The following is a 27,986-nucleotide window of genomic DNA, read 5'->3' as shown; positions in this document are numbered from 1 at the left end:
ACCATGACAAATTAAGATGATATGTTACATTGATGTTGGTATTTTTTTTTTATAGTATAGGATCATTGCTTCACCATGATATTCACTTTCTGTTTGTCCCTCCCCCCCCCCCCACCCAATAAAACAGAATTATTTCTCTCCAATCCATTCATGTAAGCTAAACATTCATTAGTACTTCGTTTATTTTACCTTAAGAGTCTATAAATTTGATCATTTTGAAAATTCTGAAAAAAAATTATAGTATTTGCACAAGGAAGTTCAAGTGGGACATTTATGCCAATCAAATTTAATTCATTGGTTTGTTTTGTTTGAAATGTTTTTTGTTATATTCATGTTCTCTATAGATTATTTGTCAATGTCTTATCCACTCCTAGTTACGTATTTCCTGATTGTTTATTAATTGTTATCCTCTCAGCTTTCACTTTCTTAACCTCTGCTATTAATGTTCAATTTTAAGCATTACAGTTCATTGATTATGTATCTCAGATTACGTAATCAATTGAGATACGCAATTTGTTACATAATCGTGAGATACGTTATGAATTACGCAATTGCTTGATCATAATGAATTACGTTATCGCGTGATACGTAATGAATTACATAATCGCGAGATACGTAATGAATTACGTAATCAAGTGATATGTAATGATAACTTAAGTGTGAGATATGTAATTCGTTACGTATCTCACAATTAAGAAATTCATTTTGTACTGCAATTTTTCTAGATTTAATGTTGTTGTGGATGATGCTATATGTTAATATCGACTAGTTTTTCTATTTCATTTAGTTTTCTTTCATTTCTTCCCGTTAGCTGTTTTCCTCAAGCTGGTACGCTGACCTTTTACATCGGTGTCTTGTTACTCGTCGGCCTAATGTTGTGCTACAACCTCGTCTTGTTCACTCTTGTCGTCCGACAACTCGCCATTAGACGTAAGTCCATGATCGCAGATGACAAGAGGAGCGAACTGGTGAAGCGAGTCCAGAATGCGGTAGCCATTTCGGTCCTGCTCGGTCTCGCATGGCTGTTTGGATTCCTGGCGATAGGGGGCGCTCAGTTCATATTCAATCTTCTATTTCTCATCTTTAACACGCTGCAAGGCCTGTTCGTGTTTCTTTTCTTCTGCTTGAGGAATAAGGATATTGTCACCCTCTGGCGGGAGAAGTTATTCTCCGGTTCGAGTGATTCTCGTGGTCCACAAGCGGTCAACAAAACTGGTGGTCCTCGCAATTCCTCCGCAGCGACCACACCGGCAAATACCATGCCGCGGGGAACCACTAGCAGTGACAAACAGACTGACTCGACAGCGGGCGGAGGGGAATCAATCCAGATGATTGCAACACAAGGTTGAAAAAGTTCAGATCAAACCTAAATCGTCACCATTAACCAGAACAAAACTCATTTTGTTTTCATTTTCAGTCACATTTGTGCACTTCTAAAGATAGGCATCTCTAAACAACAACAACATTATATACATGAAGAAATAATATGGTGGAAAAGAAAAGAGTTATGAAGAGCAGATTTCTGGGTTTTGAAGTTGTTTTTCTTTCCTTTTTTTCTACTACAAAGGAAGTCAGTAGCTTGACTATAGTCTAATGTTATTTCACTATTTTTGAATAAGTCGAAAATTTTACTTAGTTTGCAATTTTGACTTGTGCTTAGTACTTTGTACTTTAGAGAAATCTACATCACCAGTTCCCTAAGACCTACTGGTCAGTTAGTGACATCTACATCACCAGTAGTTCCCTAAGACCTACTGGTCAGTTAGTGACACGCACATATCTTAAAGGTGTGGTAAACATTTATGTACTGAATTGAGAAACTAAACCAACATTAAAGACTTTTGCAGATTACAATGTCATCAATGTACAAACTCAAGTAAGAGTGTTCTGCAGGTAGAATATGTTCAACAACAAAAACAAAAATTCAAAAACAACAACAAAGACAAAAACTTTCAACAACAAAAATTGGGGGGAGAGGGGCAGGGAATTGTACAAATCTTATTTTCCTAGATTCTTCATTTTTTACCTTTTAATAAATCCATCTGTAGAAAAGCTTGTATCCGTAGCTGTTTTTAATCAAATGATTAGATTAAGATTGGCACTTTCTGTTGTAAATTTTATAAACATTGTCAGTTGTCAGCAAGACGTATCCCGAACTATAACTCTAAACTTGTAACATCTCCTGATGACAATGTTGCAAGACAATGTCTGTAACTCGACCATTCCATGATTCTGGTGAGGTGTAATTATACAGATCTTTTAATGGCAGCATGAAGGTTTGTACCATCTTAACAAATTTGAGCAGAAAAAATTTACTTAAAATGGCCTGGTTATTAGATACTAATTAGGCATATGATCAATTCCAGGACATTAGACCTGTGTGCATGCAGTGTAGCAGAGATTATTCCTATGTGGCTGCATTATCAGGTCAGATTCAGGGGGGAGGGGTGGAGGTGAACAACCCGCCCCCCACCCTTTTATACAACCTTAACAATGACAATTCTTTTAAGGACTGTATGTACTCCAACCTATCTCGTGTCCTATCTCTTGCTTGTATTTACAAATAAACAAATAAAGACAAGTTAATAATATTCTACTTTCCGTTTTTATTTATATCGATATACCCAACCATTTCTTGATTCTAAAAAAAAATGACTTTTATCACATATTACAGAAGCCTCTTCTCTGTCCTTTTAACATCTCTTTGTACCTGAAAATTACTATTACAAACTGCTAAAAATTTTCCCAAATTACATTTTGTGTGTTTTTGGAATTTGAGGAATTTTATAATTAAGAAGAGAAAAGAGGGAAAATCCATCGAAGAACAAAAACGATTAGAGCATTATCTCTGAAATTCTGGTTGAAGTTTGAAGTTGAGTGATCATGAATTGGTTGTCTAGCATCAGTAGTGATTGTCTGATATCAGTAGTGATTGTCTGGGGTCAATACTGATGGTTATGACTCAAATCACCAAGCTTGTTCTTCTATTCGCCCTGAAGCCTATATGCAAATTAGAACTATGTAAAAATATATGTTTTAATCCAACAATAGTATTCATGTATCTTCTGAAATGTAAAGAAACAAATACCAACCCTCACCAAATAACAATGAGTTATTTATTAATGTGTACAAGTCTAAGTTATTGAATAACAAGCAATATTTACATAGCCTGAAGAACAAACAAAGGTTAAAAGAAAAGATGTTATTAACAAAAATGGTTTCATCAATTCCATTTTGTACATCATGATATTTTCAAAATTCGATTTCTAAACTAATTCTGGATATTAAAAAGAAATCATCTTTTTTTATTAAAATAGAAATGTATTTTTGTAACCCGAAAGTAAAGAGTATCTATTTTGTAAATCATCTTTGATTATATTTTGTTTAAAATGCTTCATTTTCATATTTTCTTAATATGATGTATTAAATCTGTAGTGAATTAAATAACAATTTGATTTGTCACATTGTGATGTTTCTATCCACCCATGGTACGCAGGGTCGCATCCAGGGGTATGAGGGTGTAAACCCGCCCCTTTTAATTAACCTCCACATTAAGGCCTATTTGTCAGCCTTAAGATGCCTCGGAATGAACCATTGCAAGAGAGGACTCCAGACCCCACCCCCCAGTGGAGTAGGAAGGTACTTTTGAGTGGGGGGGGGGGCTGAAGACTGATGGCCGGCCTGGGGGAGGGGTCTAAGGGGAGGGGGTGTCCAATTTTGCAATTCCAGGTGGCCTCAGATGCAATTTGGTGCAATATAGCACACTTCAACACCCACTCCATTTTGTAAATAATTTTGCATGTTCACCTGGTCTTAGATGCAATTTGGTGCTCCAAATGAGATTTTTTTCTGCCAAAATGTTTTGAGTAAAATGACGAATGTTGTTATCATTTATTGAGAAACGAAAACGGGGTTTTCTGACGTGTGAAGCGGGGGGGGCGGAATGATACTTCCGCCCCCCATATTTTTCACTGAGCCCCCGGTTCCTACGCCCTTGCCACCCCCTACACGAGAGTCAGATTGAAGGACCGCGTATGTGCATTTCCACCTGGATTAGCGTCTTGTACGAAGGAAGACGGAATTTTCTTTCATCCATAAGGATGTGGTTTTATTGGTGGCGTTCTCCTTTTACACAGCTGTTAGTTTGTGTGTAATGGAGCAATGGCAAGTCTCCAAACTAATATTGAAGTAAAATCTCCCATGTAGCAGAACTGTTAGTGAAAGTTACTGCCAAGTTTTAGGTAGTCCGCTACAAATATTATATAACGAAGGCTAATATTAGGTAGCCTGCTACAAAAATTATAAAATGAAGGCTGAAATTAGGTAGCCTGCTACAAATATTATATAATGAAGGCTGATATTAGGTATAGCCTGCTACAAATATTATATAACGAAGGCTGATATTAGGTAGCCTGCTACAAATATTATATAACGAAGGCTGATATAAGGTAGCCTGCTACAAATATTATATAACGAAAGCTGATATTAGGTATAGCCTGCTACAAATATTATATAACGAAGGCTAATATTAGGTAGCCTGCTACAAATATTATATAATGAAGGCTAATATTAAATAGCCTGCTACAAATATTATATAATGAAGGCTGATATTTACAAATGACAAACCTATGAGTGAGAATATAGGAAGTTATGAATAAAGAAAAAAATCATCGAAAAAGGTGAGGCATATGACGGTTCTGCTATAGATGTCACTTTTAATTTGCGTAAATATGAAGGAACAATAACATCTTAATATTTCTGAAATCGATTCAACTTATTTGTAACTGCTTTAAGCAAGCTTGTTGTTCATAATGCAGAAGGCGGACTTTTGTCACAACCATGTGGAGAACCCGCTATCTCCACTGGATTCGTCCGAGTTTATTTCAGACACAATTGATGAGGCGGATCCATCTCCAACGAAATCAGGATTTGATTGGTAAGAACTGATGGAGAACCGTCGCTCACGTGGTCCCTCTTCCTCTTCAATGATTGGTTCGATTCTTACACCGTCTCCAGCCAACTGATAATCCGTCGTGAAGGAATCCGCGGACGTGCTGCTCAAATCATGGAACGCGCTGTCTGCACTTGTACCAAGTACGTCGTACTGTAAAGAATGAGAGTGGGAAAGGTCAAAATTAATTGACACGGTCAATCATCTCTGTAACACACAATAGTATCATCGTTTCATGTGTCCAACATTTTGGAAAACTACGTTTCATTTGTATAATTCACATATGGAACATTACGGTCATTTTGTACAATACACATTTTGTATAGGGAATTAAGCTGTACAAATATGCTAAATGTTGAAACATGACTCAGCGTCTGTTACAACTTAGCTCTTGTTCTGCTTTTTCTGAGGAACTCCGACGGGACATTTAATCATCTAATATAATCATTGTCATAACCTGGCTATAAATTGAGGCGTAAGACAAGATTTTGTAAAAAATTGTAGCAAATTAGCAAGGCTAGAATTTAGGAAAATCCTTTTGGACTTTCAGTAAAATGAGAATACTCTAGATAATTGATCAATCCGGGGTCGTAGTACTCGAAAAGTATTCGATACTTGGGTAGTACAGAGTCACTTTTTGCAAGAACTTCTTTCACTGGAAGAAAGTACTCAGATGATAATCATACTTGGTACTATTAGTACCCAGAACTTCCAGTACTCGGAAGTATACTTGGTACTCGAAAAGAAGTTCTTGACTATACAACACTGCATCTCAATCCCCCACTGATCTATTCCCACCCTTGTCTCTACTATTATAATTTCGGGTGTACCTTCAAAAGCAACAGGTATAGGCTAAATCAAACAATAAACAGATTCGTGGCAGGAATTTCACTTTTTTTTTTTTACTAAATCTCGGGGTTATATATTCCTTCCCAACATGATATTGAATATTACCAGCGGTATATGATATCACAAAAACGATTGAGGAAAGAGAAAATAACAGTTACCAAATTGATTTTATCAGCCAGCGAAGAGTCCCTTCGAATCATATTAGGAGCATCACTTTCCACCATTGGTAAGTAAGGAGCCTCGTCTGGATTGCCTGATGGTTGCTGCCGATTTATACTTATTTCCGCTCGGTGACTAAGGATGACTTCTAACGCGTATTCAATCTCAGAAAAGTTTGGTCTGTGTTGGGGCGATTCCTGCCAACATTCGGCCATTACTTTATAGCTGAAGATATTGTACAAACAAACGTATTGAAGAAATAATATCGTCACGCAGAAATATATTGTGAAGATAGATAGATGAATGGGTGACTAAACAGACGCAGATCTAGGATGTTGATGGGGGGGGGGGGGGGAATCCCACCCCCGCTCCCTTTTTGTAGATTTAGAATGTGATCTAGTGTAACATTCATAATGCATTATTTGACTCCAAACTTTTCATTGGCGGGTAAGACTCCGCCCCCCCCCCCTCCGCTCTACATAACGACTGCTAAGATCTAGAGATATAAGATCCTACATCCGTCCCTGATGAACCAGGCTCTTTGTAATACCTTTGTACGACAGGAAAGGGGAACTTGAAGCTTCACTTACATATCCATTGGACATCCTTCTGGTTGAGGCATTCTGTAACCAGCCTTGGTTCGATTGACCACTTCAACAGCAGGCATTCCGGCATAGGGAATTCCCCCAAGGGTGTAAATCTCCCACAAGACAATACCAAATGACCACCTGTTGGTCAATAATGAACACACAAATACTCGCGCAAACACATGTACATGCAGACACTAATCTATCGCCATGCAGATTCGAACCGTATGCAAATTGCCGTTTTTCTTTTATTCATGATTGTTCAATTGATCATTGTTTTATTCGGAGAAATATATATATTATAAAGACATTTCACATTGTCGGTTACTCGATCATTCATTTTAAAATACTAATCAACTTACACGTCACCCTTTGTTGAACAAACGCCATCAAAATTCGCTTCTGGACTGTACCATTTCACCGGCCTTTTCTTTTCCGGGGCGATACGTTTATATCCTCGTTGGTAAATATCATCTGATAAACCAAAGTCAGACACCTTCACCAGAAGATTCTCTCCAACCAAACAATTCCGTGCTGCCAGATCACCATGGAAATATTTCGTCGTTGCAAGATATGACTATATCAGTGGAAAAAACAACAACAATAATATATGATCATATGCCAATAGACATTGTTGCTACCACACCAACGGAATTAAACGGCTGGTCTCTAGAAATATATGTGTGTATGAAATTTACATATTCATGAAGTATAGGTGTGATTTACTAAAACATGAGTTAAATGTAAATTAAGAGCTGTAAGTAATTAAGCAATGTATCTTTCTAATTAGTTATATATATACTGTTTAGTTTTATGTACTGAAAAAGTCGTTATTATTGGTTGTTTCTGTTGTTGTTTGTAACCGGAAAAATTGCAATTATCGAAATAGCTGAGTGTATTAAGTCGCATGGACTGTGACGAACTCACCGTTAAAATCATGTTTGTAGTATGTTCCTACTCTGGCCTTCTCGGCCGTTTGGCTAAGATCATGTGTAGTATATATGTTCCCTATCAAGGGGAATGGTGATGCACACCCGACGATGATCACACAGTCACAATCTCTATACAAGGGGACTGGGACGTTGAGAGCGGATCAGTCATTAGGTTGTTTGTTGTTTCGTGCTGAGGTTCTTTCCTGGGTGACTTTTCTTAAGAAAAGTACATGTTCCTACTCTGGCTTTAATCAGTTATGAGCAACAGTCTGTGTTGTTTGATTGATGTGTAGGTTGCAACAAACCGGTTAGTTTCTCTACCTATGTGAGAACCTTACATTGCGCGTAAATTCTGCAGCCAGATGTCTCTCCTGAGAGGCTGTCTATACTCAAGATACAACCTCTTCAAAGCAACGGTAGAAATGCGTTACATTTGACGGGTAACATCAAAGTTCAGAGGTAAGCGATGTGAATAAGGATGGCACAATATGTAGTTGAATTGTATCAGATGACATGCTTTTACTGTAACCTTTATAGAACTACCCCCACCCTTCGTGCTATCTGCTCACCCCCTATACCCCAACCCCATCCCATCGGTAAGCAGTGCTAGTAGTGTATGTATACCTGACACAGTAGAGCATCTACCAGGCTATATAGTCTGTGGTAGCTGACAGAGTTGTAGTCGAATCCAGGAGGTGTTTCTCTGAGGCCAAAGTTCAAGGTCACACAAATTTGACTCGAGCTCGCATTCAAGTACAACAGCTCTAGTTGTACTGCAAATTGCTGTAGACTTTACTTAATGCATTATGCGTGTAATGCATACATTAATACATACCATGCCCTTTGAAATCTGCCAAGCAATTTGGACTTTGTTTAATTCTGTGATGTCATAAATCTGATCAATGTCGCTATTCTCCTTCTGAAGATGTAAAGAAGAAAAGATTCATGCATCTCATTATTTATCAACAAGTCAAACGTCTGTAATTTCGATATTACGTCATTGATTGGGATTTTGTTATCATTATCGATGTTGCAATTCAGCAATCGTATCGAAACAAAAACACCATTTGTCGCGCTCAAAATATAGTGAACTGTAATTAAAGTAAAGTTTTACAACCTTTGTAAAAAGTCAAGTACTTTTTTAATTAGGGTAAGTACAACATACTTTGTGATAGCATTCTGCAACACGTAAATGGAAACTTTTGTGGCGTATACTTGCGTGGCATATCCTGCTACGTTTTAACGTTCACGATCATACCAACGATATCCGACTTAGATAGTAGAGGACGCTATTCACAAACAGAGAGCAAGTATGGGTGATCACATATAAAAGTCACATATCAGCTTTGCAGCTTTATGTTTTCGTCTTCATGCAAATCAACAGAGAAATCTAATTACGGTTTCCAGCAACAAGACTTTAACTGCAAGCTGCATGCAATGTGACAAGAAACGTCCCGAAGTTAGCAGACAATGTCAGCACTCAATACAAAGGCGATTTCATATATCATTAGACTAATTTGCATTTTGACATAACTTGAATATTCATATAGCTCATTTCCTAAGTCAGGAACGGTGTATATTGTCTGGTACTTTCTGCCACGTCAATTAAAGCACTTTGTTATCAACCTCAAGACAGTATCTCTCTCGTAAAACAAATCAGACATGAGCAAACGCTTCCGAAGGATTCAACCCTGATTGGGTGCCACCAGCTACCAAGAAGGAAAACCGTCCAAACATTCTCGGACACTGACTCCACCCAGCTACAGAATTTAAACTGAAATTAAAGTTATCAAGAAGCTCTTCATGTCCTGAACTTTAATGTCTCCTAGCTTACAGGCGACACACCATCGACTTCGGTATGCTATACGAGTACCAGGTATCTGTTCCATGCTGTACTACGGTCCTAATGCAGTTTTTTCACAATATTCATCATCATATGTCGTACTGCATGTATACTCGACATGATACTGTGGCAAACTTACCGCTCTGCCGCGAAGAAGGAATTTATCCAGAGCGCCGTACTTCATGTATTCCGTGATGAGATAGTAAGGTTCGCTTAGAGTGCAGCAACCAAAGACAGGCATAATATGAGGATGGTTACCTATTTCAATCATGAGTTTGATTTCATCCAAAAAGTCTTCCTTGAGAGCAAGAGATGCACCAGCTAAAGAAATAGATATGAACATGCTCAGTTGCAGTGCATTAACTCCTGTAATATCATACACACATCAGACTCACGGACACAGCCTAAGTATTGAGGTGCAGCATGGTTAAGTTATACGTGATCTTTCATACTAGCTGTGAGAAACCATAAACGTCATCAGAACTGACTGTTTTCTAGAAACTCTGAAACCTTGTGTATTTCATCGTAAGACACGTCAAAGGCTACAACAAAATTCAAGTAAGGTACGATCCCTGATAAAATTATGGAATATAATGATTTAGCAGGGGGGGGGGGGGGAGGGGGTTCATGAGGGGTTAGAAGTCTCCCTAGATAGATTAAGAGAAAGAGAGAAAACAGGATACCTTAATGACGTCACGGCATGAGAGTAAGTACGTGCATTTCAGAGAACAGTTCGAGTACATTTGTCAAAACGTTATCTTAAATAATTGCTATATAAGTAACGTTCTTATGTTACGTTGAAGAAACACTTTCATACAGCGTTATCCGTAATAACGTGTCAAACACGACGTTGATTGGTAGGATTATCAATAACTGGTAAATAATAGGCTAGTTAATAAATGCCTGTCAACTTTATTATTATATCAGTACCATAACGTTCTCATAACGTTAGCTACTTAGTGCATGGAAAACGTTTATACTTAGTATCACGGTGGAGATATGTTTGAAAGATTTCATTACTTCAGCAATCAATGTTTAACTTTATCAATAGAAAGAGAATTTACTCCCCAAAGACAAAGCTATGCCAGACCAGCTAAATTAAGCCCCAGAGACAAAGCTATGCCAGACCAGCTACGATACTGGCAGGATTTTTTTCCCCGAAATTTGATCGCGTCATTTCCTTCGCCTATTTTTAAAATATTTGACTTACGTTTAGGAGTCTTGATGGCGACTAAAACTTTCTCTCCTTTTCCTTTCAATCCAGTCAAAGTACCTCGGTAGACTTCGCCATACTGGCCTCTGTCCAGCGGCTCTCTCTCAACTTCAAGGTTACCCAAATCGGTTATTTCCTTACCCTTAAACTCTATCGGAACTTTGGGTTCTGTGGATATAATTCAAGTAACTCTCTGAATTTTTTTTCGATGTCATTTTACAAGATACACATAAATACGAATGACCAACAACTTTTGATCCCTGTTTTATTCTGTCTGCATATCATGAGCGCAGCAAGAACCTTGTGGACACGCAGTCACTCCTGTCACACAGTTACACGCAGTCACACAAGTTGTTACCTTATTCCCCCCTCTATTCGTTGGCAATCATTCTCCTTCCTTCATTCTTAGTTTTTGAACTCACCTCTCTTATTTCTTTCCTCTCCAAACAACGATCTGCAAGAAATATTTCATCATCCAAACATGTCTCCCCAAGACTAAAGTGATTGTATTCTATACCCCTACCGCCCCTCACCCCTTCACCTCACATCACTCATCTCACTGATTCCCTTCTCAACATGGACTGACTCATCTAATTTACAGGTTTTGATCAGCATTTTACCAATAACATTTGGCATAACGTGCATATGCTAATTGCCGTAATGTTATTCCGTTGTGCTTTCTCATGTCGATAACATAAAAAGGTAATGTGCTCGATGGTCTAAAGAAAATCTATGGAAAGGTCTCCATCATTCTAAATTAAAAAAAAAAACAACCCAATGGTTATGGGAAGGGGCACGAACACTTATGGAAGAGCGAGAGGCGAATGAAGAATTTAAATAAAGGGGTTGGTGTGACTCTCGGGTGTGTGGGGCCGGTCTCCATGTAGGGGGTGGGTACCAAAAAACAATAGACAATTGAACGTCAAAAGTGCAAATTAGGTCCAATTCTTAGCTGAGTAATGAAAAACCCAACTGTGACAATTTACAGCGAATAACGACGATGGTAGAGGCCATGTTCCACCTTCCGACGGTGGGGGGAGTCCATGTCTCCCCCTTCTTCCCCTTCCCATCCGTACGCCCACTTTAATGCCCCATGATCAGTATGTAAAAGCTGAAGATGAAAAATAATTACGACTAGTTAAGTTGCTATTAGTATATCTCCTTGCCTGACCTGGATCCTACACTCTCGTAATACCTGGTAGGCAAGAATCTAATGATGAATCAAAGCTTCTGTTCAATATAGATAAACAGTGGCGTTGCAAGGTGGAACAGGGTCCCGTACTGGTAATTGATACAACCCTTCCCTCCCCCTCCCCCTACACTCCCACCCATTGGAGCGGAAGCAATGGCCTTACTCAGACGCTCATGCTGATGCTGCTGAGATCTAATTATGTTGTACTTATAGCTCACCTTTGAAGCTGTAATGGTTTGGCCTTTTTTTCTGAGGAATGTAGGCAGTGTTTTTTCGATCGAGGATTTTCTCATCCTTAGAGCAACACACACGGTAATACATATAAAGAAAGACGCACACCATTAAAACCGCGATTACTGCAGCAACCACAGATATAATAATGTAAATTGTCGGGTCAGGTATTGGGGGAGATGATGCAGTTGGGTCTGTCTTTAGCATTTCTGGCGGAGTCATCGGATCATCGACAGGAGTTGTCCGTTTTGGAGATGTCATCTTCTCCGTCACTGTTGATCAATTTCAACAACAGCAAATCAAATATAATAAAACAATACATGTATGAGAATGAATGGATAATAAGTACCATATTCCCAAAACGTCATGTTTACTTCATGTCACTGTCATCAGCTGTTAGACGGTCCATTTCTTATGCAAAATTGGTACAGTCCTCAGTGAAATGAACTTTCAATCAGATCTCGTATACATTGTGGATTATGCATTTCTTCATATTTATAAACAGTTATGATCGAAGTCTTATTCAGATGGATAACCAAGGTAATTGATGGATCATTCGCCTATAATTAATTGATTCGAATAAGTATAATAATAATAATAATAATAATAATAATATAAACATGTGGCAGGTAAGGGGTTCGAACCCTTCTACGGCCAAAGTTAGCTATCCGGTGCATAGGCTTTTCATCCAGGAGATACCCATCGTTTCCCCATCCAAATTGTTACAAAAAAAAGTTCCAAAATGAACTGAACGACTGTAAATTAGATAGCCACCCGATGTGAAGTAAAGTAATAATCCTTTCGGCTTCTACTACGTGTATATGCGCTGCTTTGGGGCCTATAACTGCCGGCCAGGCCGACATTAATGTTATTATATATGTTGAATAAACAGACCTTTTGGTGACGTCATTTTTTGCGTCGCTGTTGACAAATTGAACGAGAATAAAATGTATATTAAAGAGATTTATTGTCCATGATTACGAAAGCACAATAGTGACATTGCGAGAAGGTTCTGTTTCTTCGTGAAATATATTTTGGCGGATGTGTTTCGGAAAATAGAACAGACTAGCTAAAGGTTTCTAATGGCAGTAATGGTCCGACGTGCAGCTGCAATCATACACTGCACTTTCGTTCAGACCGATTGTCGTTCTTGTTATCGAAGTGAACATTACATTCAAAAACTATAGGATATATACGTAGCTGAATTTGTAAATATTACCGTAAATCGAAAAAGTTAACTGTAGATGTTTGATAAATTTACTAATAAATATACACATTTTTCTTATTCATGAGAGAGGTACATGCCCCCACCACTCCCCTTTCCTTGTACACCTTTCCCATTGTTACGTTATGACAAGATATATAATACGTAAATCCAAAATTACTTACTTGGGCACCAGTCGCTCTCATAAGTTCTTAGAACGCGATTGGCAATATTACCAATTCGTAGAGAGCTTATGTTGTAACGCTCGGGAAGACGAACATAGGTAAAAATCTAAAGAAAAACAATAGATTAACTTGAATGATTGTATTATCTCATGATGTCTTAGTGGATAATAGAGGGAATAGGAGGCGTAATGGATAGAAGAGGGAAGATGGCGTAATGTATAGAAAAGGGAAGATGGGGCGTAATGAATAGAAGAAGGAAGAGGAGGCGTAATGGATAGAAGAGGAAGGAGGAGGCGTAATGGATAGAAGAGGAGGCGTAATGGGTAGAAGAGAGAAGAGGGTAGAGGGTAGAGGGCGTAATGGATAGAAGAGTGAAGAGGAGGCGTAATGGAAAGAAGAGGATCGAGGCGTAATGGATAGAAGAGTAGGCGTAATGGGTAGAAGAGGGTAGAGGGCGTAATGGATAGAAGAGTGAAGAGGAGGCGTAATGGATGGAAGAGGGAAGAGAAGAGGGAAGAGGGAGCGTAAAAATAATAAAGCGAAGAGTGGGCGTAATGGATAGAAGAGCGAAGAGGAGGCGTAATGGATAGAATAGGGAGGAGGAGGCGTAATGGATAGAAGAGGAGGCGTAATGGGTAGAAGAGAGAAGAGTGTAGAGGGCGTAATGGATAGAAGAGTGAAGAGGAGGCGTAATGGATAGAAGAGTGAAGAAGGGCGTGATGGACAGAAGAGGGAAGATGGGGCGTATTGGGTGAAAGAGGGAAGAAGGGCGTAATTGATAAAATAGAGAATAGAAAGAAGAGGGAAGATGGGCGTAAGGGATGGAAGCAGCCTGGAAGGGGGGAGTGTAACAATTGTCCATGGAAATAATTCATAAGCATATACCTTCGTCTATTATGTTCATGGTAAATAATCATCTTTTGTCTCAATTGATGGTTTCCCTTCAGATGATCTTTAATTCTTTGCTGCCGTTCTTGCACCGATTTTTCGGAAAGAAGAGGTTATGGGGGGTGAGGGGGTGGTAGGGGGTTGAAATTCCGTAACTTAAAGTATAGAATCGATGTAACTTACTTCAAGGACATATTGTTGGCCAGAAAAAAGGATGTTACCGAAACCATCGAAGGGTCTAATGGTGTATGAACGGGTACCGTTTCTAACTGTCTCCTGTGAAACAAGAAAAATAATGCATTTGAGTCATGTTATTTGACAAGAAGTGGGCAGGTGGGTGGCGTTATGTGTGCCGAAGCTCACCTTTATCATCTCTTCGTTTAACAGTTCAAAGCTGTATATTCATTAGATAACATATTTTAGTTTATTTGATAAAATGGAAATTCAGAATCTTCCTCATGTGCATTTGAGTATGTTTCAGTGAGTATGAAAGTATGCATTTTCATGAGTATTAGAATAGAGTTAGAGAAAATTAGTACCAAGTGTACATACGAGTTTCGAAAAACGAGTTTAGTTATGTATACAACTTATGAAGATACATGAGTGTTAATATGCGACCAAATTATCAACACCCTCGTCAATGGAAATATCCATAGGATATACTCTTGTTTGTGAAGGATATATTTCTAGGAAGTGTGTTCTTTTGCAGGGGCGTATCCAGGATTTTCCAATAGGGGGGCGTCAGGCATGAATGATCGCCGTCCTGGGGGATGAGTCTAAGGGGAGGAGTGACAATTTTTGCTTTCGAAGAAGGGCTGAAATGCAAAATGGTGCCATATGCATGGGCGGCGATCCGTACTTCCGAGTGGGGGGGGGGGGGGATATGACCTTGTTGACTATCTAAGCGTAGCGCCACCATGAGTTGGCGCGAAGCGTACAAGAAAATTTTGGGATTAACAAACCCTCTAGATGGCCGGAAACGACACTTCCCGAGGTTTCCAAGCGGCATATACCCAACTTTAAAATAGGAATGTCATGTCCGAAATATCTCATAATCAGGATCCAAAATACCTTTTTTTTAATTTCGGGTGTTATTTTGGGAAAATTGCCCCTGTCAATCTTGTTTCAGGCGCAACGTTAGAATGTTCGAGAGCTCTTTTATATTATTCGATGAAGAAAATGGCACCATGAAGGCTATTATAGGCCTATACACATGCAATACACAATTACACATAGTTACATTCCTAGGTACCGATTGCTAGGGCATCCAGGTGAAACGTGTATTAAGCATTACCCTGGTAACATGAGATTCTCAGCTGTTCGAGGGAACATGTACGTGTGTAGGCCTACTATAGGGCCTATATGAATACTATAAGGGTGCATATATGTACTATATCAATACCGTGGGCGCAATAATACATTTTGTTGTTATAGGGCCAATGAAGCCTACAGTCAACTATTCTTGCTTTATAAAGACGCTTCATTTGAAAAGATCGCACTGCGTTTATGGTAGTCGAGAAATGAAGCTAAAAAAGAGCCGTACATTGACGATGATGCATAAATGTAGGCATGAAAATATTCTTATCCCTGGCATTTGGTGGGGGGATATGGTGTATTACATCCCCTCCACCCATATTCATGGGGGGATATATCCCCCTTCCCCCCCCCCGCAGGATCGCCGCCCATGGCCATATGTGATCCATTTTTCGACCTTAATAATAAGCAACATTTCCAGTAAATATGGACACAAAATGCACAATTTAGTATGGCTGGCATGTCACTTAGTGTTTATAGTGATAATACAAACACAATTACCATCTATGTTTCTAAAACTATTATGCCGCCGAACTTCGCCAGAACCTTTTCTTGGCAAACCAAAACTAAAGCATACGGGAGGGGGGGGGGGGGGGGGTTGAGCGATCACCGATATCTCACTTAAAGGTCGTCATCAATTTTTTTTTTTTTATTTTGCTAAACTTTTTTTTTGGTGACGGCCAATAGGGGGGGCGCGCGCCTGTTGCGCCCCCCTGGATACGCCCCTGCTTTTGTACATGAATATACACAATCTGTGGAATATTTCCTTACAAATGAGCCTACCTGTGATAACTCGGTGTCTAAGAGTATTTTAATTTATCACTATTTTAATGTCGGCGAGACTTACTTAAAGGAATAACGAAGGCTGTGATCAAAGACAATTTCTATTATTCAGTAACCTCAAAACTCTCTTATATTCGTTTTTTAAGTGAAGCGCTTAGTCCTGTGAGACTGAATACGCTCGCTTTGAAAATTGGCTCCTAAGCCCTCACTACAGTACACAGTAAGCCGCCATTGATTACTTAATACGCTTGAAATTCCATATTGGTGACGTCAGGGAGGAACAAGTCAAAGCGAGCGTATTCAGTCATACGGGAAGCGGTTCATTTAAAAATCGAATATTGGAGAGTTTTGAGGTTACGGAAAAATATGCATTGTCTTTGATCCCTGCCTTCGTTATTCCTTTAATTCAAGACAAAATTTTCGTAAAGAAATGAAAATGTTAAAAATATTTGCCATTTCACTGACCAATTGCGTTGTGTTACCATTATAGTAAGCTCCGATATATGGTGGTCCCATCTGACTAGTGAACTGCCGGACAAGGATTGCATAGTGACTAACTTCACCGTTCACATTAACTGGATCCTCCCATGTTAGTTCAACGGTCCACCCAAACTCTCCAGGTTCCAAACACCTCGTCGTGATTTCTACATTACTCGCAACACTATTGATAGGGACCGCTAAGGGAAAAACCGAGAAAAAGGGACTCACTTATGAATTATGCTAATTTGCAGTAACAATTGGAGTGATAGGAGAGGAGATGAGAGGGGGATGGGAGGGCATGGTACTTAGTACCGTAGGTGTGTATGTGTGTAAGTGTACCATATAACTTATGCGTGTATGTGTGTTTGGAATGCTTTATATATGTTTCGTTTCAAATTCATAGCTAAATGTTTTTTTTTTTCAATATTCGTTATCCTTACGTAATACGTAAGTAGCGAAGTGTGAGCATTGTAGCGAAGTAGCGTAGCGTATAGTTGCGAATTGTGAGCATCATTGCTTTCATTCATATTATATAAGCCACGTGTTTCGTACCATTTGTATTGTTCTACCATATTCACCCTATTCTATATTAACCCAAACGTAAAATTTATCCTGACTGTTACCAGGAGGGGGGGGGGGGGGGATAAGATGTACGGTAGTCGAGAGGAGGGGTTTAAGGGGAAGGGTTTCCCTCCCCTTTGAGAAAGGTTTGTAAAATGGAGGTTGCCTAGATGCAAAATGGTGCTATATATTTGCAACTTTGCAAACAACGTTGACAACTTTTCAACTGTTAAGATTGTCATGCAGTGGGAGGAAGTGAGGGGGTTTATGGGGAAATTCCCTTCCCCGCCAGCAGTATAATTTGGCTGCTCCCCTGCCTCCTACAACAAATATGTCACCTGTCTTCTTTGGTCTTCTTTCCTCCCCTGCAGGGCCGTCTTAAGAGATCACCGGGCCCTGGGCCCGGCAATGGAGCGGGGCCCCTCAATCAAGTGAGTTCGAAAAACTTTGCGTGAAAAATTGACATCCTTGACAAGCGCTCAAGCATAGACATGCCTGCAACCACCCTCCCTATGTCGCGCATAAAGCATAAAACTTTAGCTGAATAACATACGTGATATATCTAAAAGCTGAAATACATTATAGAAGAGTAATCTTCCAGTTGCCCTCCATCCCTTCCCTAACAATACTGGACTCACCATTTGTAACACCCTTGTGTTAAGTCTTTCAACTGAAAGGGGGTGTAGGCGGTTTTACACTATCTAACGCAACGTAATCGCCAAGAACATGAAGTATTTTTAAGGGAGGGCGCGAGGAACATGAACTTATAGCATGCTCCTCATGGTGAAACATAATTGCACCTATTAGGTGAATTGAGTGTACTGTTAATAGTATGAGAGACTAGCGTAGGTTCTTATGACCAACTAGACCGGTTTCTGCTCTCAAACTTTATTGGAGGAGCTTCATCAGTAGTAGCCTTTGAATATTTTATATTCGGCCTGGGCGTCTCGTTTTCAAAATGCATCTACTTTCTGTGCACGAGTTTTTATGGACTCATAGTGCAGGTATAAGAGCATCTAAAAGAGCTTTGTGTGAACCTTGAGAGTCAGCTGATTCTCGTTAGTACGAAACCTTGAGTTAACAAGTAAATCTTTGAGATTTTGGGCCCTTTTGTAGGCTAGAATCGGTTCTTTTGGAAACAGTTTGGATAATTCCGCGTGTTGCGAGATTAAGTGCCAATGTTTCAAAGTGCTTTTTTCAAATGCGTGGTTTTGATATGGGGTGTATAGGTGAGCTTGAACACAAGTGGTGGTTCATTTTGTGTAGGTTTGGTAGTGAGGTATTGCCCACGGTTTTCAAATTTTATGCCTTTCGTGGCTGAGGCAATATCCTCTTTCTTATTGTTACGGAGTAACAGTTTCTCTGTGTTAGCCTTCGGGGGATTGAATATTCCAGGGTTGCCAACTCAGATTCGAATCTTTAATGTCAAACTCTCAAGTGTTTCACTAACTCTCGTCACAAGTTGTCAAGTATCGAATTCAATCAGGCATAATGGCCTATTCAATAAGTTTTCCTCCCATATTAAGACATAGGGTTACTACGACTGCGGGGCCCCTGACATCGCGGGGCCCTGGGCCAGGGCCCAGTAGGCCCATGCGTTAAGACGGCCCTGCTCCCTTGTTAATGGCAGTAGTGTAAAATTCATTGTTTTACGCGAGCAAAGAACAGTTGCATACATATTTTCAATGTATTAACCGGAATAAGAAATTTTATTATGTGCGAGTACTTACGATAATTCTTACAAAATTCTCTGTCTTGAGTTTCTTCAAAGCAGTCTGCGACAAAATGGAAACATTTTTAAAGCATTTAATATTAGAAACACAATTTAAAAATAAAATATTTTTGCATTTTCAAAACAAAAAAGGTCACAGGCAACGCGGGTGGATACTTATAGTAAACGGACGTTCCATAATTTGATTGGTCTAAAGATGTAATATCCAATTCTGGTAACATTGAGGCGAATTTACATGAAGCAAGGTGAGTATGAGACACCACAAAGTGAGGAAGTTTGATAGTCTCCAAAATCTGCCACTTAAGCTTTCATTGGTCAGTTCAGAACTTTGACGTACCTCTTCTGTAATTTCAAGCAGTAGCATTACTGATGATTATGAGGATCCGTCCGGTCCCTCTCTCCCCTCTCTCGCCTCTCCCCCCTCTCTCCACTCTTTCCCCTCTCACCCCTCTCTCCTCTCTCTGCCCTCTCTCCCGTCTCTCCCCTCTGTCCCCTCTCTCCCCTCTGTCCCCTCTCCCCCCTCTCTCCCCCTCTCTCCCCCCCTCCGTCCCCTCTCTCCACTCTCCCCTCTCTCCACCTCTCCCCTCTTCCCTATCCCCCTTTCTCTCCCCTAGATACCCATTCTTTACCCCTGAACCTTCCCTCTCCCTGATAACCATTGGCGTAGAGATTATACACTGATAGATTACCTGGAGCGATTGTTTTCGGGAAAACGTCGAAACATGAATTGAAGCAGAAGTATTTGAGTTGAACAGATCCATTGACAATAGTCTGTATCTGTGACGAAAAATTATTAAAAAGATCATGGGTTTGTGAATTACATTGCATGCATACATCCATGCATGCATGCACGCACTCACGCACTCACTCACACACGCACGCACGCACGCACGCACGCACACACACATACACACACGCATACATACATACATACATACATACATACATACATACATACATACATACATACATACATACATACATACATACATACATACATACATACATACATACATACATACATACATACATACATACATACATACATACATACATACATACATACATACATACATACATACATACATACATACATACATACATACATACATACATACATACATACATACATACATACATACATACATACATACATACATACATACATACATACATACATACATACATACATCGTCGACCATTCCTATTTTAAGGCACACCCTTTAAGCCCGGCGGAATCCCATGCATGACTTCACTTCTTCAGAGTGAGCCTAGCCTACTACTACACCATTACCATGTACGTACCAAACTTTCGGTTATTAAGCTAGCAGTATCGTCAATGCACACGTTTTCACGCAGACCACCATGTTACTAATGTTTAAGTGCAGTGATGAATATTCCAGAGACTGAAAGTTGACTGAATTCTAAAAGTTATTCTTCAGGGTTCAAGTTATATCACCAACACTGTCGGCGTACGTATACTGTACGTAATGGTTCTAACCTTAATATAAAACCATATGTCTCAAAGTTGACGTCATGCTTGGGAATTCGGGCTCATAGGGCGTGCCCGTATTTTACATGGCAGACAAAAGTATCACTCAGAGCATTAAAACCATGATTGTACCGATAGCACCTAAGTTACCTCGACCCTCGAAAGAGATGTTCCAAAAACTTTGCCCTCTAAAAATATTAAAACTGGTTACAACGCTGTATAGACAAAAAAAAGCTCTTCCTTACCTCGAATTTGTACGGAAATCCAAAGAGCAGGTCTTGTACATATAGACTGGTAGAATTCTTTACGAAAAAGATACAAACAAAAGTGTGTTGGGTACATTAGCCATGGCAATTACTACCAACAATATATGTTTACACGTTAAAAGCATGAGTTAATTAGCGACAATTTAGATACCTCAGAGAAGACAAATTACTATACAAGAAAAAAGTAATGATTTTTAACACGTAATCGATTACTCAATACCTTCTTAATACAATCGGTTAGATTAATAATATATCCAAACTTTTTTATCATTTCATGCAGTGTCGGATTCGGCTATACGGAACAGACGATACTCTTACTTTTCAATACAAATAAGAACAGACAGTATACTCTGTATATATCCATATCGCAATTTTCAAGGAAAATGTGCGCAGACTAGCTTTTATTTCGCATCAGGGCTAAAACTGTTGTCATTGATATTACTTATATTCACGACCATAACCAACCACGGTCACCTTGTGTTCGTCAGAAGAAATACCCACGCCTGTTGCCCACCCCCCCCCCCCCCATACCTAAAGATGCTAGAAGACCGTTTACCCAGAGCATGTTGTCAACTCATTTAGACACTTAATGCTATCTATCCTTGTCTGGACTACTTTGCAAAAAATTAAGTAAAGTATCAACATAATGAACGGACTCTCGAAAGTCTGCATGATAGTATTATGGCTACGGTAAATTCGCGATATCATAAGGAAAAAATAGCGGTGATGACGATCTCACTAATTTTGTGCAGTGGTTTAGTTGTATCGTTCAGCTATGTGATTTCGTCGATCCTTTGACCAAATTCCTCCATTAAATAAAAAGAGTTAACACTTGTACAGATCCGGAGTCAAACTGCTCGATGCAAAGGAAGGGTTTCCATAACTTTGCGCATGCGCTGCAGTTTATTTTACAATTCTGCTTAATGAGGGAAATATTCCACAAAATTGTCTTAAAATACAAAAATTTACACAAATGATGTTTCTTATAGTTTCACTGTGGAAAAGTTCGCCGTTTCGTTAGGTTTATGGAGATCAGGATTGCGATTGAAAAAGTGGTTACAATCAGTGGCGGAGCGTCCATACAGTCAGAGGGGCGGATACCTCACCCCCCCCCCTGACGGACTCAAATGGACTACTGGCGCCCTTTTCAGCTTTTCACAACTTTTTACTTATTCACGATTATTGACTTTTTTATTGCGCTCTCAAATACCTATTGACATTTGTCACATTTTGTTGGTGTAATTTTCTGACAAAGTAACGATGACACCTATTTATTCTTCGTTTATCTGCAAATTAGCAAGGCCTGGAAAGGGTCATTTCCTGCGATCTAGGGAGTATCTTTACTCAAAAAAATTCTGTACGCTCCGCGCCAACCTGTGGTGGCACTTCGCTTAGATGGTCGAAAGCGCCACTACAGACCATTCTCGCCCTAAGGACCAATACCCAGCGCCGGATTTACCAATGGGCAACGTGGGCAGCTGCACACGGGCCTCCACAACAAGGGGCCTCCACATACTTCATGAAAAAATATATATATATAAGGGAAAATTTGAAGAAAAAAATTAAATGTAGGCTGACAAATATCATCAATCAAAATCATATTGCCCGCGGCTTACGCCATGCATACGCTTGAAGTCATATTCAATTTTAATTGTGTCTCTTTGTGAATGGTAGAAACAGCTAAGTGGTTGTTTTCCCGTTATTGCAAATCACACGTCGACAGACAAACATGATTGGCCTAATATCCAAAGTCATCAATCTCAACGTCTATTTTCTTTAGAACTAGGTTAATGGTTTTGGTCGAAACATTTCAGTACACCCTGACAGTGCGCCTGTCATTACCTCCCGCTAGGTTTCAGACAGGTATTGCTAATTGATTCTTTTCATGTGCAATGATGAAACAACTGTCTTCTCACCCCCTCTACACACACATACACAGGCCCGTGCTCGTCTGGGCAGTTGGCAATTGGCATTAACATGTTCGTCATGAATCATGTTAGTCCAGTCCAGCTAAAAGCAAGTTTAGGCCCGGGGTGTGAGTTTTTTCGGTTTTCCGGGATAATTAGCATATGCAGGCCGATCAAATTCTTGGAAATGGGACAACACCTCCTTTCTCCAGAACCCAATTTCTAGATAAATTTAGTCATTTTTGACGTCGGATTATGAAAGAAAATGCTCCACATCCCCTTATAATGGACCCTGACCTGATATTCTAACCCTAACCTTGAGTTTGAAAACATTTTGCAGTTTCCAGAAAACCCAAATTGACTGTAATGAAATCGAAGCAGCTGCAGCAAAATTAGTTTCTGAGTACAAGGATGATCTAGATCAATCACTTGGTGTTGAACTTGTGCAGTTTGCAGCCTTCTTTACTCATTTTCCTGAAGATGATAAGATGGGGAGAGAACAGTTCCTTTATAAACTGTTGATGGACAAACAGGTTGCGGATACATTTCGAAATGTCGAGATAATGCTACGGATGTACTTGGTGCTCATGGTCACAAACTGTTCTGGAGAACGTTCGTTCAGTAAACTGAAGTTCATTAAGAACAGACTCCGTACTGCAATGGGTCATGATAGGCTCAGTCATCTGACCTTGATGAGTATTGAATATGACATTCTCAGAGAGACTGACTTCGACAAATTGATCCAAGATTTTGCAAGGGTCAAGTCTCGAAAACTGCCTGGTCTGTAAATATACGTACTGTAAGTATTATATCCATGTTTATATGATTGATCATGATTGCTCGTTCGTACTGAGAGTGAGAGAGGTTGTAGGAACCTTTCTACTTGTACTGAAAATTTTGCAGGCAAACAGGCCTACATACCGTAATGAAAATTCTTCAGAAATCACAAAATTTACTTCAGAAATCACAAAATACTGCACCATTTCGCATCCAAGAACCCTTAATTATTGGAAAAAATCCAATACCCCTCCCCACACACCTCCCCCAGAACGGCAATCACTGGAGGGGGGGGGGGAGCCTCCACCACTGAAGGTTGCCCACGGGCCTCCACAAGTCTAAATCCAGCCCTGCCAATACCCCTAGTTCCGCCACTGGTTACAATTTGACTTACGAACATGACAACTACATTGTATATCAGTGCAGCTACATAAGTATAACACAGGGACACGCGAAGTTACTGTACACTACAAATCCGCTTATACGATACGATCGAACTAAAAGTGGAATTAAGGAAAAGGCGAAAAAGATGGAAAGACGAACCGTAATGGTATCAAAGAATGGTTCATCTGTGCAGGAATCGACAAGGATTTCATCTTTCTCAAGACAAAAGATTCTCGGTTCAGTAAAAAAGCCTGTTTCGTTCGCATTTAGTTCATCAATGGTCACAACTGGTTGAAATCTTACGGCGTACTCTAAAAAATCTGTAGAAAAAAAGAAAAGTACAAAAAAATATAATCTATCTATGTACATATCTCTGGCTTCTTTTAACGCTCTCTCAAGACTCATCTGATGAAAACTGTTTAATTAATTGTTCAATGTTACCTATTTTTGCTAACATTTTGTCCATCCATCCATCCATCCATCCATCCATCCATCCATCCATCCATCCATCCATCCATCCATCCATCCATCCATCCATCCATCCATCCATCCATCCATCCATCCATCCATCCATCCATCCATCCATCCATCCATCCATCCATCCATCCATCCATCCATCCATCCATCCATCCATCCATCCATCCATCCATCCATCCATCCATCCATCCATCCATCCATCCATCCATCCATCCATCCATCCATCCATCCATCCATCCATCCATCCATCCATCCATCCATCCATCCATCCATCCATCCATCCATCCATCCATCCATCCATCCATCCATCCATCCATCCATCCATCCATCCATCCATCCATCCATCCATCCATCCATCCATCCATCCATCCATCCATTTATCTATCTATGAGATATGATACCCAAAACGAATCACAAACCCAATACCAGACGATACACACTTACCTGTTGTTAGCGGCACCCACGTGATCGTTGCGTCAAGTTGCCATGGTTTAGTTACGTCATCAAGGCGTAGTGTAACGAAATCTATTTCCAATTTCAATGGATCGATGGGAGCTAAACTCGAACAGTGAAAAATAATTATTAGTTGATATATTTATATGTTAAACGTGACGCTTGTATCAGAACTCCGAGAAAGGCTGGAAGATTTTCCCCGTTTTATATTTTCAAGCCGATGAAACCTATATATTGTAGTACAATGGTCAGGGTCATGAGGAGGTATACGGGGAGCTCTGTGGTATTTCGTCATTTATATCCTTTTTATTAATTGGTTCATTTACATTTGTGTAAGTCTTTTCAAAATACATGACAATATTTTTTCCCTCTTTTTAGAATTGAAAAAAATGTATAGCATATGCCGTAACATCTGGGAAGTTAATTTACTATGGAGAACACACCTCTGTAAACCTTGACTACGCATGCAACGACAATGACTATCTCTCCGTTGTGAACTATTGCGTTAGGCCTATAGTATACTCTTGCACAACGATCAAATGGAGAAACTTATCAAGAAAAGAAAAAGGGCAGTTCTGACATCGTCATGTAATTTGTGACGTCATGGCGTCAATGTGGCGTCATGTGGAGTCATGTGAGTTGTACTTGTGTTTATATACTTACGATTATCACAACATTCCAACTCGCCTGGTCCCATTTGATTGCAGTTAGTACCATATAGATGGAAGTAAGGGTTGGAATTAGCGTCGATCAGATCCCAATCAATAAAACAACACACAATCAACGTCAGCGCCTTCATGATGACGTAATATAGCCAGGAAATCTATATAATTAGATATAAACAAAAAAATATGTGTTAAAGGAATGTTGTGATACCTTCAAATTAGGCTCGCTTGTAAAATATGTAGTATATGGTTATAGTTGCCCGTTATTGTTACTGTTCCATGATGAATTAAATACAAGGCCCTTTTCAACCCAGATGACTGTTTTAATATTTCGGTATTGCTCTGTATATTTCACGCCAAACAATCCGTTATCATATATACTAGTACAGTTTATCAACTAAGTATAATAACCTATTTAGATTATCACAGTTACAATACCAAAGTCCATTTTAGATTTCAATACGTCGAATCAATCGTTGCGTTTATAATATCACCCAGTTCCCCCCACCCACCCACTCTCCCCTCCCCCGGCCCACAACTGTGCTTCAGTTACATAAATATGAGTATTTTTTCTGACTTGTTGCGCAAGGCAAAGCTCTCGCATAGTATTGACGATTGAGTGGACAGTGGCGATGAAGATTATTAACAACACAACAACAGTAATAACGAGTCAATCGTTATAGGTATGGAAACCTTTAAGTTGCCATCAATCTGTTAAGAAGTTTTCGTGAATATCAGTAGGAACTTTCCCCAAAATGATAAATTGTTCAGATAATATCTCAACAATTTGCGACAAATTCACTAAATATCATGGAATTCGACATGTTGCTGTTAAATGGCAAACTGATTATTTATCAAATCTCGTCAAGTCAACACTTTGCTACATAATTATTGATAACATGCTGATCAGTATATCATCAGAAAAAGATCTTAACATTTTTATGGCACCTTAATGTTTCCATACTTGGGTCATATTTGCGGTTATATTCACATCAATGCTTTGTCAATGATGGTATGACCAAGTGTGTGGTCAGGCCTGGTGAGAATGGGCTATGGGAGAGGGGGTGCAGCCTCTGGCCTGATACCATTTCGAGGAAATGTGGGAGATATGGGAAGAAGAAGTAACTGTGTCAAATTGTCAATGCTACTACATAAATAATCCTATATGAATGTGACACACTAGGCTGTAGGGTATAGCCAGGATGAACCACATGCTTCAATCTAAGTACTACAGCAAAAAATGCAATATTCACATTGGCAGCTGATGACCGAGTTGGAAACTTTTCTTGTGTTCAGCATACAGATTGATCTCTACCAAAGACAACAGGCTTTTTTCATTCAATGTGGTACATTAAGCAGGCACCGGGTGATTCTAACCCCCTCGTCCTCAAGATTTTGCGCCTGGTTTGCCTCTATAACATCTAACTAAGCGACATTTAATTTTCGTAAACGGCGCATGGTCATTCCCCCCGCAGAGTGACAACATCTTAACCTTAAATTTTTATGTGACACATGCAGGAGTCTCGACAATTGCGATATACGACGGAAGCCATCAACAACGGAATAAAAATAAAAAGATGGTTCACAATGATATCTTCAATCCAATACATTAAGCATGTACAAACAGTACAACGTTTCATTACACACCTTTGTACACATGCAGGTACTTAAGGTATAGCGACACACTTACGTCAATGGAGATTTGGTCGAGACTTCTTGATTTATACCTATATGGATGCCCTTAATCTCATTGCTAACAGCCTCACCTATTCTAATGAGACGTAACGCAAATGTTACCAAATAGGCTGGTTGGTGGGAGATACGGTACATTAGAAAACAAGGTTTCCACAATTTGACCCCTGGTGACTCCAACTGACATTTGACCTCCACAAAAAGCAGGCTGTATTATATCTGTATTATATATCTAAAAAAAGTGGCAACATCAAAGTATTGAGCTGGGAAGAGTTGTACCTGAAAGTAGGAGTCTAGTGTAACTTGCTAAAGCCTAGTTTCATAGCAATGGCTCTTCCGTTTGAAGCATAACATGAGCTACCGAACAGCTCAGAAAGATGAGAAGATAATCTGCCTGACAACTTATATAAGCTTCTAATCTGCGAAAGAACTATAACAAGTAAACCAATAGGTCATCAAAACAACGAACAACAAAATGATATTGAAAATTATCAGGCTGAATGAAACTTGGAATCTATTCCAAGGAGTAAAACTGGTGCATAACTGTTTTTGAACTGAGACAGGATGGACAATTACCTTGTGTACATAAACGACGCACAATTAATGCATTTTGAGTATCTAGGTACATGTAGTTATTACTTTACTAGGAAGCATACCTTGAATGAGGACGTAAAATTGGTGATAAGACATCAAAGACCCTGGCAGTACCAAAGTAGTTGATTTGACAGGAGACCGCAGCCTGTTCAGCAGCTGATGCCTTGTCATCCAG

The 27,986-nt window shown here is 39.5% G+C and overlaps 2 protein-coding genes across 3 annotated transcripts in view; one reads left to right on the top strand and one right to left on the bottom strand.

Annotated features, from left to right (window-relative positions):
• The window catches only part of LOC139958442 (uncharacterized), a 40,926-nt gene extending 37,476 nt beyond the window's left edge, over window positions 1–3,450 (top strand). For both annotated transcript variants that reach the window (XM_071955525.1, XM_071955524.1), the window contains exon 24: window positions 812–3,450. In XM_071955525.1, coding sequence (XP_071811626.1) covers window positions 812–1,349 — 538 coding nt within the window. In that variant the 3' untranslated portion in view covers window positions 1,350–3,450. The remainder of the gene's footprint in view (window positions 1–811) is intronic.
• LOC139958449 (uncharacterized) lies at window positions 2,592–27,986 on the bottom strand. The gene is made up of 19 exons (XM_071955532.1): window positions 27,874–27,986; window positions 25,524–25,683; window positions 24,852–24,962; window positions 24,090–24,250; window positions 20,842–20,898; window positions 19,794–19,881; window positions 19,103–19,147; window positions 16,797–17,008; window positions 14,418–14,510; window positions 13,347–13,452; window positions 12,852–12,878; window positions 11,945–12,229; window positions 10,532–10,702; window positions 9,461–9,642; window positions 8,314–8,397; window positions 6,909–7,123; window positions 6,550–6,687; window positions 5,959–6,184; window positions 2,592–5,104 (listed from the first exon to the last, which is right to left on the bottom strand). The coding sequence occupies exons 2-19, from the start codon at window positions 25,657–25,659 to the stop codon at window positions 4,832–4,834; spliced, it is 2,610 nt and encodes an 869-aa protein (XP_071811633.1). The 5' UTR covers window positions 25,660–25,683; window positions 27,874–27,986; the 3' UTR covers window positions 2,592–4,831.

This window comes from Apostichopus japonicus, chromosome 18, assembly GCF_037975245.1.
Source record: "Apostichopus japonicus isolate 1M-3 chromosome 18, ASM3797524v1, whole genome shotgun sequence".
Lineage (NCBI taxonomy): Eukaryota > Metazoa > Echinodermata > Holothuroidea > Aspidochirotida > Stichopodidae > Apostichopus > Apostichopus japonicus.
Note: the sequence above shows the minus strand (reverse complement) of the source record. Positions and strands in the feature narration are given on the sequence as shown.

Excerpts from the sequence above, each read along its gene's own strand:
- LOC139958449 (XM_071955532.1), bottom strand. The coding sequence starts at position 25,659 with ATGAAGGCGCTGACGTTGATTGTGTGTTGTTTTATTGATTGGGATCTG. Across the intron at positions 19,882-20,841 it reads GATTTCCGTACAAATTCGAG|ATACAGACTATTGTCAATGG; the intron begins GTAAGGAAGAGC and ends TTTTCGTCACAG. Across the intron at positions 12,230-12,851 it reads AAAAATGACGTCACCAAAAG|TGACGGAGAAGATGACATCT; the intron begins GTCTGTTTATTC and ends ATTGATCAACAG.